The 20,827-nt window shown below is 42.4% G+C and overlaps 1 protein-coding gene across 9 annotated transcripts in view; it reads right to left on the bottom strand.

The window, feature by feature from the left end:
- Positions 1-7,350: 7,350 nt before the first annotated feature.
- The window catches only part of hdac9b (histone deacetylase 9b), a 42,744-nt gene continuing 29,267 nt past the window's right edge, over positions 7,351-20,827 (bottom strand). For all 9 annotated transcript variants that reach the window (XM_035163724.2, XM_035163721.2, XM_035163723.2 and 6 more), the window contains 6 exons: positions 15,415-15,546; positions 14,853-14,968; positions 13,251-13,373; positions 12,121-12,295; positions 11,808-12,022; positions 7,351-9,558 (listed from right to left, as the gene is read on the bottom strand). In XM_035163724.2, coding sequence (XP_035019615.1) covers positions 9,211-9,558; positions 11,808-12,022; positions 12,121-12,295; positions 13,251-13,373; positions 14,853-14,968; positions 15,415-15,546 — 1,109 coding nt within the window. In that variant the 3' untranslated portion in view covers positions 7,351-9,210. The remainder of the gene's footprint in view (positions 9,559-11,807; positions 12,023-12,120; positions 12,296-13,250; positions 13,374-14,852; positions 14,969-15,414; positions 15,547-20,827) is intronic.

The raw sequence follows: 20,827 nt of genomic DNA, 5'->3' as shown, positions 1-20,827 counted from the left end.
TCGTTTTATTCTCCCAATATATAGTGATAATGAGAGAGCCCTTAAACCCTCCTTGAAATATATTTTCCTGAGGGGATGGCCTGCAGGCTGCATTCCTCATGCCGTGCTATCTTTACGCGCCTTAAATCTCCTGCGATGTGTTAAAATATAGAACCAGACTGCGGAATGAGAGATTTGTCAGGTGTTGAATGTATATTTGTTGAATGATTATATACTTGTTACTTAGTGGTTAGAATTTGATGTAGACAGAATATTTCTTCAAGAACAATTTTCCTTTCAGGAGTGGGCTTATTATCTGGTGTTTCATTCAGGCCATTATTATTGGCTTCCAGTGTTTCCCTTATGAGCATGTCTCTAGTTAATACATAGCATTTGCCATGCCATATAGATTATAATAAAAACCCCAGTGGTTCATGGTCACAAGCCACAAATGGCAAGATTTTAGAAGAACTGAGCTGGAACTCAAAATGGTCTCTTGGCACCGGCTTGGAGAAGAAATCCCAACTCTTACGAGCCCTCGGGGTGTCATTTCGTCCCGCCGTGCATTCAAGCAACACTTACAAACACGTCCTGTCCAACTAGCTGGAGAGTGGCAGACTTGGTTTATTGGCTCTGGACTGGACGGTGTGAGGGAGGTAGGCACGTAAAAGTGCCTGGTCGCAGGAATCAAAGGGAGGAGGCGGCATCCCAGGGACGCTGGAGCCCCACTGATGGGTTTCTCACAGACAGGAGAGGCCAAGTTGGCCAGTCCCCGTCGTCTCAGTGGAGAGGCCACTTCCCAAGGCCACTGTGGTTCCTCAGTATCACCTATCAGCCGGGTCAATCAGTGGCTGAGATAAAGCAGCTCCTCAGGACGGAGGGTCTTTGAACACAGCAGGGGGAGAACTCCCCCAGGTCTCTTATCTCATTAAACTTGAAGAGGTATATCAATCCTTGAAAGGCTAAGATAACAATATGGATGACACCGGTCTGGGGGACTGACGTTAATATTGACACTATCTATGTCGGGTCATCAGCGTTTTTATCTCATGAGATGAGAGGAAAACATGTAGAATTCTTCCTCTGCTCTTGAAAGGATATTTTTTAGCTATAAATAATAAATATTCCACTGGTAAATAGACAAATCTGTGAGATGCTTAATAGACAACTCAAGCTTTATTTTTTCGAAAAAGCAGTTTAAGACACATTCTCCTCATAAAGTATGTGATTTAATGTTTAATGACAGGCAGTCAGGCCATCAAAGCAGCAAATCTTGGCTTCGCAGACGACACAGGCCGCAAAGAATCTGACGTCTGTCCTCTTTTCTTCTGAGTTGCAGTTCTTTGGTATCAACACCAACACATAAAACAGTCTCCTCCATTTGCTGCCTGCAGCTCTGCACTGTCCTACACCTCGAGCATGGTTAACTGCACATGGAAAGAAAAACACCACGTTGTGCTGCCGGATGCCAGATTCGCACAAATCTTGACAGGCACACGAAGAAGAAGGTGGAAAATTTCCTTTATGAGCTATTTTTGCCACTTGTTATCTTCAACTTTGGTGGGCAAGGACTGAAATAGTATGAGTCCTACACACAAATGAAATTAAATCATGTAAATCAGCTTATAAAATGAAATACAATTATGTACTATGTTCAATTAAAAAGAAAATGATGAAAACCCAAATTAATCGCATTTATTTAGGTGCAGAAATCTGCCCAGTTGATTAAAATGAGGTGGCGAGTACAGTTACAGGCGTGTCAACTGCAATTAGCTGAAGAAGAGGATGATGAGGAAGATGAGTAGATGTTTCCCTCTGGGTCCCTTCAACAAAAGGATACAAACAGCTGCTTCAAAGAGCAAACTACTGACACCAACCAAGTCGATTCATCTTTTCAATCTCTGCACCAGATAATAGGGAAACCAGCTCTTGAAATGTCCTTGTGCACTTGGCAAATAAATGTAATTACATTTTTTTTCCTCTACACGTAATTCTTAAAGCATCCAAAAAGCATAAGGGCACTCAGAGAGCACAGACCTCTGCCCAGGCTGATTGGCCACTTTATCACCATATTGCTTTTACATTTGTTGAGATCAGATACATCTTGATCATTATCTGGATTTCACCCGTTCATAAATATCCATGACAGATTCTTTTTTTCATGAAGATCCCAGTATTATCTCTGAATTATTTCTTGAGAAATACACCATAGTGTCCAAAAGCAGCCGATCGCACAACGTTAAAGAAAGAGAAACAACATTCCTGAGTCTGTCGCCTTGATTGAATCTGCTCCAAAATTTAGTGGCTTCTTGGTTGACCCAAGAAAGTTTTAAGAAAATTGGTTTCTGTAGTCTTTGCATAATCCGTCAGATAAACATGCATGTGAAGAACTTCTCAAATACCAGTGATCCTCAAGGTTTTTGCTTTGGCTTTAAAAACTCTTACATATCCACCAAATGAACAAAAAACAAACAAACCAAGGATTTCTTGATCTGCTAAGAGCCATAACTGTCGACTAGTAGATTAGGACTGAGAAACGTCTTGGAATAGTGTGGAGCTATTGTCAGACGTGAAACTGTGCAGTCATGGGGGAAATTTCCTGGTGGTTTTATGCCTCTTAGGATCCAGAAACATCTTTGGGTTTTCCCTCATCATCAATCATGCTGTACGACTTGTGATCTGAATAGTTGGGTCTGTGGAGAAGTTGGCTGCAGGAAACTCAGACACAGATCATCACGGGATTTTTTCTTTACTGCAGCTCAGCAAGACCGTCAATAAAAAGGTGTGTGTGGTAAACACGGCAGCCGAATCAAAGGGGGCATGGCCCACGTATTGACCTGTAGGCGTAACATGAGTTGACATGTATTGATTAGAAGCCACAGACAGTTGAGTTTCTACAGCTGGTCTGTGTTAGCTGGGGAAACGTTGGCTTTGCTCGGCCAGGATGACCACGGCTGCCAGGTGGACTTCATGCCTCCACATCAGCAATTTGACCCCATTATCATGATTTCATCTGCTGGTCTACTCTGGGAATTCTCCTCTTAGTTCTTCTGTTTTTAATTCAAGAAAAACTCAAGTTCTAAACTGTGCACATATTATATAGTCAGGGGATGAGAACCTGCACCTTTATGGCCTGTGCATCCTGTCATAACATTACAGAGTCAGAGAGAACCAGCTGGAGACATCACGGTTCTCCAGAGTAAACTTGAAATACTTACCTGGATGTGAGTTGTTAGAGACGAGGCTGCGCTAACACGGTCAGGAAGTGCAGGTCAGTGTCACAGTGGGTCGTGGAGGAGATGGTTCTCTGAGGAAAATGCTTTTGAAACTGAAGCTCAAGCAGAAACGAGAACAGCTTCTTCCCACAGGCCATCACTCTGTTGAACACCTCAGATCAATCGTATGGTGTCAATAACCCTCTCACACCAAACATCCGCCCACTTCCTCTTTTTATATATAGCACATGCACGGTTTCTAACATGTATGAGGTCATCATATTCGTCAATATGTATCCTGCACACTGCAAATAATATAACAATATCATATATCTATATAGAAATGTATAGATGTCCTTCCCCTGTCTGCATATTAATACAGTATTTATTATCTATTTCATTGCACTAATTCTGTGTACGACTTGTAAAGTTTACAACACACAGAACCGGTTGTGTACATAGTCTCATCGTGTATTCTTCTATGGTGTTGTTCATTAGGGTTTCCAATATACTGCATATTCTACTTTCTTTTCACATGTTTTTGTACAGTTAAGTCCGAACCATCATATTTCAAATATTTTTGTATCATTCTTGAACATATTTGTTCAGTAAGTTCACTGACAGCAATGTAGAGTCACATTCTTTGTATGTGAACACACACTTGGCCAACAAATCTATTTCTGGTTGTGATGTATACGACTGATGCTCCTCGTCCCAGAGCTTCAGGACAGAATCTTAACCTAGATCGAGTTTACTTTTCTAGATTTAACAACCACTCAAGGAATTTGTGGCTGTTGCCCAAAAACACTTAAATAAGAGAACTCTCGGTGCAGGGAATCAAACCACCGACATGTTTGTTGCTCTCCACGATTTATCACCTGTAGGCCAGTTGTTGTCAGGTGAGCAGCAGCACAGTAGTTTGGTGACTCAGCTTCGAGGCTGTGATGACATATGACTTGTGATAATCAGGTGAGCTGTGATTACACGGTGGACCTGGCGATTAACCACACTATTAACAATTATTATTAATATTATTATAGAGCACTTTTCAACACAAAGTACAAAGTGCTACACAACAACAAAACAAACGGATGGTCCCATGATGTTGTCGCATTGATAGATATCCTACTTAAAAGGCCACAAGAAACAACACACAAGTTACAAGAAGATACAAGTACAGAACAATTTTTTTTTTTTCTTAATAAAATAACATTTTCTCATTTTCAACCTCCACCAAGAAAGTCATTTTTCCCCATGACTGTTGGTTTGTTTGTTGGCAGGGTTACACAAAAACTACTGAGCCGATTTCCACCAAACTTGTTGGAAGGAACTGTGGACCTGGGAAGAGGCCATTACATTTTGGTGCGGATGTGGATTAGGGCGTGGATCCAGGAATTTTCTCTTTTTCTTTAACTATGTTTCATGACCACTTTCTCTTTTCTTAAGAACTAGACAAACGTGTGCAGGATTGTTTGGCCTCACAGGAGCTGGGCACTTAGTGTGTGCAGGACCCAAATGCAGAAGACAGACTGGTGTTTAATTAAATAAACTTACTTCACTGGACGGTAGGTAGATGAACTGCAAATCCAAAACTCCAGGACAGGCAAAGTGACAGCGTGGACCGATGATGGTGAGCAAAACTGACACATGAACAGAAGACCTGACAAAGACAAAGGGAAACCCATACACGGGGATAACTGAAGGCAGGTGAAACACATGGGGACAGACAGGTGCAGACGATCAAACAGGACAAAGACAGGAGGTAAATGCAGAAGCAAAGAAGTTTCAAAATAAAAGAGGAAATGAAGAACTCAGATTGCAAACAAATAACCAGACACGGAACAGAAATCCAAACACAAGGTGAACATAACATAAAAAGCCCGTACAACACAAAATCATTCAAAAGTTCACCAAAGGGCGGAGTCAAGAGTCACAGGTTCGATACAGGAAGTAGATTGAAGTGAGGGATGAAGCAGAAACAGGAATGATGGAAGATGTGTCAGCTGAGAGTGGGAGACCTGTGGCCTCAGGGCGTTTGGCAAACCCCCTTAAAAGACACATTTGAGGTGTCATTTCTCCTAGTTCTGATCTTACCATCTATTCTAATACTTTTATGATGTTTTATTTACTTTAGTTTTTACTTAATTTTTATTTCCGTATCTGTTCTCTGACGCTGTGTGATCTTCAAATTGCTTTTAAATGTTTCCTCTTGTTTGCCTTTATTTCTAACTTGTAAATCACCTTATAACTGTTTTTTGAAAGGTGCTTTAGTTGTGGCATTTGATTGCATTGGCTTATGAATCAGAAGTGTAGGCTACAGTGAGAGGAAAAGCAGAAGGGCACGATGTTTGGTAATAATAATGAAGTGGCAGCGTGAATAATTTCCTGATTCATTTAAACTCACTTTGAATAAGATGGACTTTATTTCTTACGTTCTAAGCTGTAAAATGCATTTAGGAAATAATGCACTAAATAAATTGAAAACCGACCGAACAAATGAACTGTGATGCATGTGTTTGAAGCTGTTAGGTGCAGTTCATGTGGTATGGATATATATAAACCCTGGGTTTTTAACTGTTGACAGCAGTGAAGTGTTAAAAACACATTTTACTGAGACCGAGTTATTCTCACTCAGTAGCTTCAGAACACTGAAACACTATTTTAATGTATGGGAGGACGTGTAAATGTAAGAATTTGATTTCTCGATGGTTCTAATTTGAAATGAAGCCGTCTGAGTTGCCACCTTGAGATTTTAGACTCTGCAAAGACCTCATCGCCGTCATCCATCACTCATTCATGTACGTGCACACTGCATCCAAACGTCTATTTTCACAGCACTGTAGGCGATAAAAACTCAGGCTCCCTCACTTAGGGTCTAATCCATTTAGAGGAAATAAGTGGGCTTATGTCGTCCGTACTTCCTTACACCTTTAAAAAAATGCTTGTTTGCTTTTACAACTGGCTCTGTGCACAGCTGGGGAGGGGCCGTGCAGATGGATTCGGGCTTCGTTATTTTCTCTGCCTTTGTAACAGCTCATTTAAAATCACAAGGGCCTGAAGCCCGAGACAGATGGAATCTACTTAGGAAAGAGTCGGTGTCTAATTGAACCCAAATACCTCCTAATGTGCAGAAACACGACCTCTGAAAGGTTCATATATGGATAAAATGTGTACTTTTATATAATACACTATATAGAATAAGTCTTGAACCATTACGCGTATGGAGCCGTACACTTAAAGGTGCAGTGTGTGGAATTTAGTGACCTCTAGAGGTGAAGTTGCAACTGAAAACCTCTCACCTCACCCTCCCCTTCCAAACCTGAAAGAACCTGTGGAAGCCTTTAGTTGTCATAAAAACTCAAGAGGTGTTTAGTTTGTCCAGTTTGGACTAATGTAAAAACCATGGCGGCCTCCGTAGAGAGGACCCTCTCTGATGTAAATATAAAGTATTTAAATATAAATGGCCCATTCTAGGGTATAGAAAGCAACACTTTTTTACAAATTAGATAACACACACTGGTGAAAACATCACTAGGATTATTTTATATTCAATTTCTGCCAATAGATCCCTTTCACCTGAATCTTACACACTGGACCTTTAACAGCTCACAGGACGGTCTTCTACCATCATAATTTGGCTGCTTTCTCCATTTTAAAAAATGCTCTCACAGCAACATTAGACCGCGAGTGAACTTTTCCAGTGTCATCATTGCGTGTATAGCATATCACGCACGTCCCATGACCTAAGCTTGCTGTGAAATTGCTAAAGCTCGGTTTGAAAGTCTCCGCTTAAGTCATATATCACCCACTCGCGAGCTCACCTTATCTTGACTGCTCCAATGCGGCCATGAGGAACCTTCGCTCACTCACATCAAAGAAATGTTTTGAAAGCCTCTTAAGCTCCCTTTAAAGGGTTACACAGATCCCCCCCAAAAAAATATGAAGAGCCGGGGTTATAGGACCCAGTGTGGGAAAGGCAAGCCGAGCTAATGATTTGGGCAGCACACTGGAGACGCTAATTTCTAAATAAGCAGACAGTGTCGTTTTTTTGAATTTACAGGACGGAAAGTTTATTTGTGCAATTTTCGACGTTGTGTTTAGCCCGACAGTAAAATGAGACGCAAACACACAAATGACAAATCTGCAAGAGACGCTGTCAGAGGTAAATGAACTTTATTTAGAAAAAAAAAGATTTTTAATCACACAAGGCAAAAAATAACAAGAGAAGAAAAACTGCAAACTGCTATGAACAGACCACATGAACAGGATCCCCCCCCCCCCACACACACACACACACACACACACACACACACACCCATCGACAGCGAAGGGGGGGGTTCTCGTTGCGACCGAATCAAAGGGAGCGAGAGAACAAGACTCACATTGTTCTGATTGTGTTTACTTACACTAAAAACATTACGGCCGGACAATCTCGAATGTACAGTATAAGACAAACAGTTTTGATTTTCACATGGATCCACACACAGAACCTCATACTAGCATTTTTTTGGGGGTTGTTTTCTTTTGTTTTAACATTGAGTTGACGGTACAAATGAAACTGGAAGGTTTACAGCTATGCAATACATTTGATTGATCACTTTAAGACAGAGTATACATGTAGCAATGGGCACTTTCAGGGGGGAAAACAGGCTTTTAAAAAAAAAATAATAATAAGAAAGAAGAAGAAGCAAGGTCCCATCCAGGGTGTTTTTTTTTTTTTTTTTTTTTGTTGAAGTAACATCAAACCTGCATATTGAGGTAACCATGCCACGAGGGAATACGAAGGAAGCGATTCCCTTTAAAAAGGACTCCCTTAACCATATCCCCACTCACTTTGTAATTCGTCTTGACAGTAAATCAATTCTCGAGCCTGGCCCCTTGGACTCCTCCAACCCTAGGTCCTCCTCTCTCAACATTCCTGCACACATGAATCACTCCAACTCCTGGCTTCTAGAAGGCATTTCCTGCCCGGCCCTCTCTCTCTCTCTCTCTCTCTCTCTCTCTCTCTCTCTCTCTCTCTCTCTCTCTCTCTCTCTCTCTCTCATTCTCTCTCATTCTCTCTTTCTCTCTGACTCCTCTGCTGAAAGCCGGGCAGGAACCCGGCCCGAGCTTTGATTTGGACCCAGAGGGAGAGAGGGAGGAGAGCTGGGCTTAGCGCACAGGGCCCTGGCTCTACTCAAAGAGAGAGAGAGAGAGAGAGAGAGAGAGAGAGAGACATGGAGACTCGGGATGTGTTGGGAGATGCCTGCACACCCAGGCAAGGATTTAGTGCTTTATCCTTCAAATTGCAATATGAGCAGCGGACCTTATTTCCAATGGCAATATCACTCCCAAGTCTGCCATGAGGGAGCGTCCTCTGTTTAAAGGATTAAAGTATACATTCTCTCTAATGCGGACGTTCCATTATTACAGTACTGAGACCACTTAACAAGGAACATCAGCACATATTTTTCGAGAACAACAGGTCATGTAGTGTTTCAAACTCGTAAACACGCCGTCAGGACTTTGCGGTAACTCGCGACGCTGAAGTGGATAGAAGAGCGTTCAAATATTTTATGGCAAAAATGTACACGACGGGAACATAACTTGGCTCTTCGAAGCTGTACACCTGTTCGACCTTCCCTCTAGAAATCACCGTTGATGCTAAAATCCACCAGCATATGTACATGAAACGTGTCGTCACTTGATGACCAAAGCAGCTCTTTAAAAAGAACGGTCTAGATTCTCTTTCATATTATATACACAGAAAAGTGAAACGTACATATTTTACAGCGATCAATACACGAAGATCACAAACGGAGAGTCTGAGCGCGTGGGACGAGCGAGGCTGCAGCTGAGTGAGACGGGGTCGTGACAGGGAGAGTTGGCCTACTGTGCAATGGCTGCTGTGTGTGTGTGTGTGTCTGTGTGTGTGTGTGTGTGTACAGTATGTGTGTGTGTTTCTCAGATGTAGATGTTTGTAGAGACTTGTTTGTCTGCGAATGTTGCGGGTGTGTGATCTCCTCCTCTTCCCTCCTCAGATCATGGCTCTTATCACCAGTCTCCCTTTGACCTGGTGGAGATAGGTGCTCTGCAGTGACTCTAAGCTCTGACCGCTCAGCGCCTCGTCCTCGCTGTCAACCGGCTCCTCCTTGACCCTGATGACCCCGAAGTGGCCGTCTGGGAGCTCGCCGCTGGAGCCACTGCTGCTGCTGCTGCTGAGCGTGTGCTTCCGGATGACTCCTCCAGGGGGCAGCCTGTCCTCCTGCATGCTCTCCATCTGCTCCGCATGCTGCTGCTGCTGCTGCTGCTCCTCCAGCTCTTCCTCCGACTCCTGCAGGTGCGCGTTGGGCTGACGTAGCTGCTCGATGGACTTGGACAACAGCTGCAAAACACATACACACACTCCACGTCAGCGATGGTGTCATGCAGCCAGGGAACTTAAAATAGCAAGTTCCCGCAAACAACAATAAGCAAATAAATACACACAAAGAGCAGCACAAGGATTTGTCTCACCCTTTAAATTCTTATCTGTCTATTTACAAACATTTAATAATAATTAGCTATTTTAAAATTAGATGTCTGGACTTCAATATAAATATATATACAATATAAATAACCTACAAATGTGTCATATCTAAATGTAAATGTGACGCTGTATTTCTGCTAAATGTAATCTTGCTCTTACAATGGAACGAAACACAAAAGACCCAAACTGACATTTACACAACCACAGGAAACTGCAAACGAATATCTGCATTCAATAAAGCTACTGTAACTTTATTAATAAGACAAAGGGAAACGTCAAACTGATGCAGAGCGAGTCTCGTGGCTTTGGAAAAATATATTTTAAGGAGGTTTAAGAGTGGAAGCAGATTAGCTGTTGTTCCTGCTTTTATATGTGGGTTAATAAGCGAGGAATAATGGTGGCTGCCCCAGGTAAGTGGATTAGTGTCAATCACTTGTTTTATTTTTATAAAATAGGGGTCAGAATGTACAAGGTCTTTTCTGATGTTACTTCCTGTAAACTGTAGTTATATTCTCCAGCAAACAGTTTGTCAGCACGTCACTCTATAGACTTGTTAAGAGGATATCAAGAGAGCAAATCACACAGTGCTGCATCAAACTCAGTGTATCTGCAAGCACATCAAACTACACTTTGAAAAACATCTGTTCATCAAAAGTCTGAAAAATCCATTTCGTCTTTCAGATGCACGTGGGACTAGGTGAAAAAAAACGGCCTCAAAATGCCTTCATGAAAACTCTTTTAAAACACTGGATCGTATCTTGGGGTTGGGCTCAGACGCTAAAACACAGCTGACAGCTAGATTTTAATATAATGATAATGAGTAATAGTGTCAAATAATTATCACCACTGAAATTGTGCCGTGACACAATTACTCGACCACAAGGGGGCTACGTGAGCAGGCAGATAAACAGCTGGTAACCACAAACATTACTGTCTACAGAATGTAGGCCTTGTATAAATATCCCTTCAGCTACAAGAATTAGCCTCCTTAGTTTGGCATTAGCAAACGCTGTTCATACCTCTTCTTAAAATCCTTAAGCTCTTGTAAATTTCCATTAGTGCCCCCTACTGTTGCAGGCACTAAAGGACGTTTAAAAACAACCGCAGACAAGCCTCTGCTAGGAAATTAATTAGGGCAATGTTTTGGCGATCCCTCTCAATAAACACTGAAGGCTCATCCCTGATTAGTGGCCATTTATAACCTCCACTGAAAGAGGCTTTACTCGCGATCTCATTGGCCTGAGTGATCACAGCAGCGCGCGTTCACGTGGTCCCGGACAAGATGTCGCAATTATTCCAAAGCTCTTTTCAAATCAAGTGAACAGTGTTGAGTACTTTTCAATCACTGCAGCCGATATTTAAAAAGAACTTTGGCTGCCGTTTGACTCGCAGGGACACGCACTGGTCACTTTTAGTGTTACGCAGGAATTCAAACAGTCGTGTCTGTACTGTACGATTCGGTGTGTGCTTGTGCTGCTTTGTGCTTTTTATTACTTCCAGGTAAGCGCGGCTCTACGGTTCCCATGGCTCGTTCAGGACCCAGCGTCGGGACACATCAGTATGGGAGCTCACACAATGCTGCCTTTCACAGTATCTGCCACCTCACACACGTCCCTCACCAGAATAATTACACTCTGTGTAAAGCGAGGTCACCTCGGCTGGCGTACAGAAACACAAATATTGCCACAGAGGAACAAAATGTATTCTGGGCACTTTTCCTTCATTTGAACTTAGCTTGAATTGAATTTCACAGAGTTAGCATGTGAAAAGCACTGATGCCTTAAGCTATGATAACAGAATTAGTGCAGGGGAAGCATTTCTTCCCCATTTGAAGTCAGGCAGAAGTTCTTTGCTTGGCAGAAAAACACCAGGATTCCAGGGAAGAACAGACTCGGGCCCGGGTGTGTAAACCCGAGCTACCACAGATGCTTTTACAAAAGGCTAAAAATAGATCAGCATTTGTGTGCTGAAAATGATTAAATCAGACTCCCTGCAGTAAAATGCGCTCTCAGGAGACCTGGAATGGAATACAAAAATGCTGCAAGAAGCAATCTGAAAGTCAAAATCCTCCCCTGTGATTTGAATATCGATGAACAGCACAATACCTTATTTATGTGGATCTGCTGCTGGTACTGTTTCTGCTTCTCCAGGAAGTGCTGGTGTTGCTGCTGGATGACAAGTTGGGCCAGTGTGTTTTGGGGCAGTGGAGCGGACTGGGTTCGGTTCAAGGGCCGGTGTTTTGGTAGTTTAGGACGACTGCTGGAGGGGCGATCCTTCATGGCCAGAGGGGACTGAGGGTGGGACGACATGGAGCCAGGGACTTGACAAAAGAAAAATATAAATATTTTATTATGTTTCACCGAATATCACGAGAACACACTGTGATGTAATGTTTGAAGACAAGGAAGGAAGACTTACCAGAGGAGAGGATCTTCTGCTGCCTCATCTGCTCCTTCTGGAGGAGGTGTTGGAGGAGAGCCTGGTGACTGGGGCTCACCTTGGACTCCAGGCCGGACTGAAGAGGCACGGGGCCCAGGAGGTTCGCAGGCAGCCCATGTCTGATTTCTGTTGATCTGTCTTTCAACATGGCAGCCTGAGAGAGGAGAAAGGATAAAGTCTTTTGTTAATTGACTTTCCACATTCTGTGCATTAGGACTGGTTATTACCTCCACAAAGGAGGTTTTAGTCTGTGTTTGTTAGTCGCTTAGTAAACAGGATTATAGCAGGATTACACAAAAAGTACAGGATGGATTACCGAGAAATTTGGAAGAAGAATGTGTTGTGGGTCAGAGAACAACACATTCTATTTTGGTATGGATCCGGATCAGGGGGTGGAACCACAATATTTTTAAACATTCTTTAACATTAAGAGATATGATCATCATTTGTCATTATTTTTGTTGATTTCTCAGATAATAATTCACGGCTCACGATGAAAAGAAAAGTTTAGCATGTTAAGGGAACTGATATTTATGAGTGTGTGCAATGTGGTGCAGATCCAAATAGTAAGGGGACTGTTGGGCCTTGGCTGAGGTATGCAGTCTACTGAGTGCCATTCTAATTTATAACAGTTTGTAAGAATTATATCTGTTCATGTTAACAAGCCAAGTTCAAATAAATCAGCTGTTATTTGTGAATGAGTTCATGCTGAAATCCATCAATGGTGAGAAGTTGGTGCAGCTGATGAACAGGCCTCTGTGGAATGTGCCAGAGAACTAAAAAGATGATAAATCATGTGCTGTGTTATCAGGAGCTGCACTTGAGTGGCTTTGGACTTTTTAAAACTGTGATGAATGAGGTAATAGGGGAAGATAAGAACATGCTGGACACAAGACACTGCAGAGCAATATTTATCTAAGGTTGATAAAATCATTTGAGGCCACAGGTCAGAGACCTGCGGGCGTACGGAGCCCCCAGACATCCACTGATGGCAGCTTTCAAACTGAGCTGAAATGCTTTGCACCAGTGAAAAACTAAACCGGTGTATTTAAGGAAATTTGAAGTAAACACACGGGTTATATGAGAATGTCTGCAAAATTTGTACTCACGCTAATGGGCGAGGTTGAAGTCGAAAGCCCAAAGGAAATGTTGGGTAAGGAGGGAGATGTGTATAAGCTCAGCATGGACACAGAGCCCTCGGGTCGGAATAATCTCGGCTGTGAAGGCCATCTCTGGATCAAACACACAGTACAAAGCACAAGAGAGAGATAGATTTAGGAGGAGGTGACAGATTTAGAAATCCCACAATGGAGAAATTCATTGTGGCAACATGAGCAGCGGCCTAAACATTAACGCACTATGACGAGCAACAGCCGTCCTCAATGCGAAACAGAAAGGGTTGAGTTTTTATGATGGATGATAGGAAAGAGTGGCAGGTAGCAGAAGATTACTTGAGCGTCACAGAATGGCACCGCTGAGGATGATACACCATAATAAAACAACCCAAACGTCTGAATCTGCCACTCCACCCCTCAGTTCTTCAGGCCCCCGATCCGCCTGCTGCCTTTCCTGACTCTGCGGTCCCCGCCCTCAGGCTACTCTCTCAGAGAACATCAGCACTGGGGCATACTTCCTGTACCCAGCAGAGCAGCGGACCAGCATGTGGTTTTGGAACAGCCATGTTTATCCTTCCAACCCCTACCAGTACTCAGTGACCTGTATGTGGATATCCGGCCCATATTTGACCCGAGGGACCCGTTCCCTCTGAAAAAGGATACCTAATGTAACGGTGCATAAACACGCCTTGCTTTTGCAACAGGCATGAGGTCCACAGGCAGCCCCGCGGTCCACCAGTGACTTTCATGAGAGCCTCGGCTTGTCCCGATACAATAGCAATCCTGTGTGTTTATGTTGTTAGCATGTGGGTGTCTTTGGCTACCAGCGCCTGGGATATCAATTAAACTCCGCAGTTCTTCTGTCTCCCCGAGCCTCAACCCTCAGCCCGGTGTCAGGGCGTCTCACCCTTCTCTGTGTCGCTGGAGGTCTCTGGGAGAGTAAACAGCGATGGCTAAGGAAAACACAGCTGCTCTGTTAATATTGTTCTGAGATGTGTCATATCTGCCACCCTCTATAAGGCTCGGCTTTGTGAGCTCGGTCCAAAGGGAGCTCTAGTCTGTAACTCAGCCATGAATCTATTGGGAAACGCCTCAGAACCACTCAGTACGGGCATGCAGCCAGGCCAATGACAGAAACACCACTACAAGCCAACAGCAAACTTATAGCCAAACTAAAGATATTTTCTTTTTTTCTTGCAAAACATAAAACTGATTGTACTGCACATCTGGAAAAAGAAAAAACTACTGGATAAAAAATGTGCAGGATTTAATTTTTTTATTGTTGCCTCTTTTTTTCCCCGTCTGTGTTGAGAACCCTAACATTGTTAGAGTCCATTTATTTTCCTGCATAATGTGTCATCTTTACGCAAGTGATCAGACATGCGGGTCAAGCTGTGCCTCTTTAATGTCAGTGTGGGGAGCCATTTTCATTGGAGTGTAACACACAGAGGCTGTTTTTATAGCTGCAAGCAGAAGGACAGACAGGCATTTACTGCCCTGACATACAATTATAGCTTTGATATTACACGATGCCCGTGCAGGACGGCAGAAGTGAAGCTTTTTTGTTGTATTTTCGCTGGTGATTTACAAACATACCTCAGTTTTTGTGGTAGTAGGCAGAGAGGAGGGTCCATTTTCAGCCCCCAAGGCACTAGAGGCCCCTATGGGAGAGCTGGGGCCGGAGCCAGGGGCACTGTTAGTGGGTGTAGAGTCTAGGAAACATCAAGGAGTTTAGACACAGTGTGAATGCTCACTCTCACACACACACACACACACACACACACACACACACACACACACACACACACACACACACACACACACACACACACACACACACACACACACACACACACACACACACACACACACACACACACACACACACACAGAGGTTTGGCATAACAGCTGCGGCCTCACAACAGTTTAATGTGTGTCTGTCTTAACGCTGAAGTGCGATGACCATTATATTTTACTGCTTTGCAAAATTGCTGATTATGGTCCAGTTCTGCAATAATAACACTAAGATGAAGGCTCGTTTTGTTTACAACGAGCATTTTAAACACCAGATAATGAGATGGAGACAATTTTTATGCATTTTGACGCATGGAAAATACTTTTCAGAAAGAATATAATTTGATCTTTCGACTGTACACACCCATTAGCTCCAGGGCCCTCTTCTTATACGGAGCCATGATGTTTCCTTCACTTCTCTTCAGCATGGGACTGCTCCTCCTCTCTGCGACTTTCTGCTTCAGTCTGGATCGCACTTTCAGGTTGGGCTCAGAGGCTAAAAACATAAGGAACAGATATTTTTACTTCAAGTCTCATATTACAGTATTAGAGTATGAGATATATCTCAAATGGAGATAAATTATCCGATCATGTGCGTGTTCTGCTGCTATTTTTACAGAGCTGAACCGTATCCTTTTATTCAGCCCGAATGAAATCAAACATTATCAAGGAAAACAGTAACATCGTAAAAATAAGAGGAAACTAGACGAGAAATAAAAAAGTCTATAAATCAGTTAAAACATAAGCAACGTCGTCGCACTCTGACATGTAACGATTTGAGTTTCAGTAAAATTCGGGGCAGGTCTCAGATAAATTAAATGAGTCAGGATTGGGCCCATTTCCACCTCATCTGGACTAAATTAGGTTGAGCAACACACAGGCTCTAAGTGAAGGAGTCCGCTACCTGCCGCCCTGGTGACCACAGTCTGATACAGTAGCAACAGTTAAACTAACACAAAAACATGGCAGATGTTTCAGGCTCTCCCCACGCCCCCCCCACTACTCCTAATGCAAAACAGAGATACCCGAATACACCGTCCAAACACACTCCTCCTAGGTCACACACACACACACACACACACACACACCCCTGGCCTGAACTGATCCAGACTTACAAACTCAGTCCGTCAGTGTTGACAGAGAAGCTGATGTAATATTCTGCCCAACAGACATTTTGTTTTTCAGACTTTTTAACTGGTATTAACGATTGATTTATGAGCTGTTATTGTCAAATATTGGCATAATGTCTCACGTAAGATAATTTAATCACTTTTAAACTCTTATTTTACAATTGGTCAATTTCACAGAGTCCTTCGCCCAGTTGCACACTAACTGATGAGGTTACACCCAACTGATTATCACAATCCCTGAAGTTTGATGAACTGTCTTTTGCTCTCAAGCTTCCATATTATTATCATGATTATTGTTGTTACTATGTTGCTTGCTTTGATCCCAAAAGATATGAATTACTTGTTCGTTGTTGTATAGGGTATTTGTTTTTGATATGTTTCTTTTTTTAGTTTATTATGAGGAGCTCTGTTAGCTTTGACACATTTCAGAATTTTTTGTTGTTATTATGTTCTTTATTTTGCCTTTATCAAATTTGATTCAAAAGTATGTGAAGAAGTAAATCCTAAAACATTAGATTACATCTAAATATGAGACAATATCACAGACCATTGATTCCCTTGCTAAATAAATATTCACTTGACATTAAGGAAATCATTGAGGACATGACGTCTGAGAGCTTAATGGTGGTTACATGTCTAATAAAAAATACATTTTCAATAAAATCGTCTAAAGATGTGTGTGTGTGTGTCACTGATGAGATGGGGAAATTATATTATGCAAATTATTTGGCAAAGGCTGGAGGTTGAATCAAGTCGCTGAATGAATTATAAATACTGGGAGCATCAGTTATATAAATACAAGTACATTCTTCTGTGCCTGGCTGCCGAGTCGTGCTCCAGTCTAGTCGCAGTGACAGTGAGTCACTGGGTCAGGATGTCTCATATGGACTTCCCATCAACCCTTTGGACATGGAATCCCACAGCCAGCTTTACACACTCAAATAAAGAGGCAGAATGGATAAGCTGCTCCTCTGACTGAAGAGCCATTGCACAGAGCTGCATTCAAGTTATGTAAACCTGTTGTTACACAATAGCCAACCTGTTTCAATTATTTAGCTCCAATCAATAATTAAATAAGTCTCCCTCGCAATGTGTACAACATACAGCTTTACATACGGAAGTGGGGCTATGACGTGGGTGCACTGCAGGGAAGAGAAGGAGGGAGCAGGGATGGGGCACAGCGAGGAGAGTGGGCCAGATGCTGCTATTTCTGGCTTTTGTCAAAAGCAGCGAAAACCTTCTTCCCTAATACGTGGCACAGACCTCTAATCCTGTGGGTGTGAGGTAGAATGAAAGCGAGCGAGGGAGGAAGAAAGGAGGCAGGAGAGATAAATGGAGAGAAAACGCTGTTGGGAGTCGTATGAATCTGCTTCACGCCCCGCTGCCTTGATTGCTTTCTATTTTTACACACTGCTGCCACCAAGCTACGCATCCCAATTGGTCGCCACGGGAACGCCAGACAGCAGCGCAGGAACAAACACTTTCTCACTGGTCTCCATGGAAAAAAATGCTCTGGTGCACGGTGCAACAGGAGGCAATGATGGCAGCGGCGAAGTACGTGCCACAGACACAGAACACCTGGGTCACCTCTGCTTCTCGGTTAATAACAAAAACACACAGTGATGCCTGCACCGCAATACGCCACGCTCATAAATCAATCACCTTGTTACATTGAGAAGTGGTGCTGCAGGACTGGAGGCTTTGTCAAGTAATGTGTTAGGTTATCTCCACTTAATCAGAATTGGAAATCTGAAATCCGAAAACCTGGACACACGGCTGATGTGAAAAGCTGAGGTGTGTGTTCTTGGAGGCCTGCAATGAATTTTAAATGATATTATTATGTAACATGAGCCTGCAATGGAGGAATTAATGCTCGCTGGTTGCAATTTATTTTAACACAATTTAACATTTGTAACCAAAGCTATTCACAGCTCCTCATAGTTGAGATATTCTCTGCCATAAGACACGAGTTATATTCTTTAATTCATGTTTCTGATATTCACTATATTACAGTTTTACCTTTTTGCCGAGTTATTTTTGAAAATATTTCCTGCACCTGCTGAACGCTCACATTTGGCAACTGGGTCAAGACCAGAGAGGGTGTCGCACGTCTTACTGCTAAGCTGCGACTATTCTGGGCACAAACTACGGCGCGGCCTTGGTCCGCTCTATTCTGGTTTATGGAAGAGAAACGAAGAGGATATACCAAGTAAACAAGTTCATCACGTGAAATTCTTCAAACAGCTTTTTGTTGGCGAGGGGAAATGAAACCAAGGCTGTCCCAGCTGTTCTGTGTATTTAAAGATCATTTCACTGTTAATAGGACGACTGATAGTATAAAGAGATCACAACACGTATTGTTTCTTTAGATTTGTATTTTCAGAGCTGGTTCATAGTTGTGTCATCTCAAATATGTGTATTCTGTGCTATTATATTGTCCTCTACATGTGCATTCTATATTAATGTGCTTAACATGGATGGAATAACTTCAGCCACTAGGGGTCTCACAATCAAAACAATACATCTAGTCTGATGACTTTGTGAAACAGTGTGGGATCATGGAAGTTGTTGTATTCACCATCATTGCTGATGAAAATCTACCTGATATGACTCAGGGGCAAATCCTGAGGTAATGTATTAACGTTTTATTCACGTTACGCAGCAAATGGCAAAGAATAATCAAATACGAGTGACCATTACAAACTGTGGAAGGAAAAACAGCCGGACTGGCAAACTGGTTAGTTACAGCAAAGCCACAGGTGAAGCGGATATGACGCGACTAAACGTCCTTTTACCTTAAATAAAATTGTGGGTTTCTCTGGGAAAGAACATTGTTGGACACATTTTGGATATAAGTTGACAAGTCAACAACATATATATAACATAGGTGTAGTCATTTGTAGACATTTTAATTAAGAATTCTTACATATTATGTCTTTAAGTTATCACAAAGGCTTTTAAAAAATATATCTATTTTAGCAGGAAGAGAAAAATGTGTCCTCGTTATTTCCTGTTTCCAGGGAAAATGATGGAAATACATTATAACTATTTGAATAAAATTTGTATCTGTCAAACCTAGATTTCATATTTAAGCCTCAGACACAGGACATCATAGACCTTAGTGTGAACCTCAAACTCGACCTGAGAGAGATGATTCTTTGCCCTTTGGCCAAATGAAGCAGTGGGACTCTTCACGCTGGAGCACTCGAGTCATCTCCACTTTGTTTTGAGAGGACTATCTTTGCTTAAACAAACAGTCCCGTCCAGGTTCATCCTGCCCGTGCCAATCCTAACTCGGCAAACACCTGCCAATCAGCTATCAGCGACAGCCAGTGGCTCGGGGAAACAACACTACCTTTGTGTGTCCCCCCCCCCTCGCGTGCCAAGCTCTCAGAGGACTTTAATGAAGACAGACAGGAAGTGGGGGAGGAAGGCTGGAGCAGGAAATGACCACATATAGATTCAGGAATTCAAAGAGCAAGAAATAGTTTTTTATCAGTGCAACAGAGTCGGGCGCAGACACTGGGGAGATGAGTTCACCACGAATGAAAGGATAAAAATGTTGTGTTTGAGGAGAAGAGAGCAGTTGTTTGTTTAAACCTGCTTTTTTACAGTGTGAGACAAACAATGCTGCAATACACAGTCTCTCTGTTATTTCATAAAACTGTCTTCAACGGGTTATTACACTTGTGAGTCTGAAGGTAGGTTTCAAAAGTGTAAATATATATCTTTAGACGAGGTATTTCTGTGGCAAAATGGTATGATTCAAAGAAATTACAATAAATAAAAGCTGCCACAGCTTTCATTACCTTTCTGATATTTAGTCTTGCCATGCAGTTACTTTAATTTACAAGATATAATTCCTTTGCCTGATCCTTAAATTGTGTATACACGCAACATGACAGGCCTGTAGTTAAATAACTCAACAAGTATAATTGTTTTTCACTGTAATTACAAGAGACACAGAAGGGAAAGGATCATAATGCAATTTGGTGACCTCACAGCCCAATTATGAAGTTTGGAGCTTGGCGAGCACTTGCAAACCAAGAGAGGCGGGAATTATTCTTATTTACACAGTCGTCCCCAAAGGGTTCCTTCGACTTTAAACCAACAAACCGGAGCTGCTTTTTGGTGGAAACCTGCGTCGTTTCAAAATAGTTTTTAAAGCCCATAACTCAGGAGAAATTAATCTGCTTTAATTCTCTCGTTCACCACCGAGGAGTTCAAAGGGGCCTCGCAGCCTGGTTTGTTATTGTAACATAGGGACAAATGTGGTTTCCTTTAAATAATGGCGAGATAATTTCAGTACAAATAACAGTAATTAAAATTTGAACTTGTGAAGCGAAAACACGTGACTGGACTGCGTCGCTGGCCGTGTTCAGCTGGTATGTTTAGGAATAACCCAAATAGGAATAAGGCAGGTTTAAGTTACGTTCCTGGCATGCGTCACCTCTTATGAAAGTTTTGTGTCGAGCCCTGGAGGAATGAGTAGGGAGCACGGGGTCATAATGAGCCTGACTGATGTCATTAGCAGGTCATCAGCAACCTCAGGAAATACTCGCGGAGGACGTCGACCTTTTGATTGACACGGGTCAAATAAACATTCACCATATTAAAAACCCAGCGAAGTAAATGGAGAATTAATAA

Source organism: Hippoglossus stenolepis, chromosome 8, assembly GCF_022539355.2.
Source record: "Hippoglossus stenolepis isolate QCI-W04-F060 chromosome 8, HSTE1.2, whole genome shotgun sequence".
NCBI classification, from domain to species: Eukaryota; Metazoa; Chordata; class Actinopteri; order Pleuronectiformes; family Pleuronectidae; genus Hippoglossus; species Hippoglossus stenolepis.
Note: the sequence above shows the minus strand (reverse complement) of the source record. Positions and strands in the feature narration are given on the sequence as shown.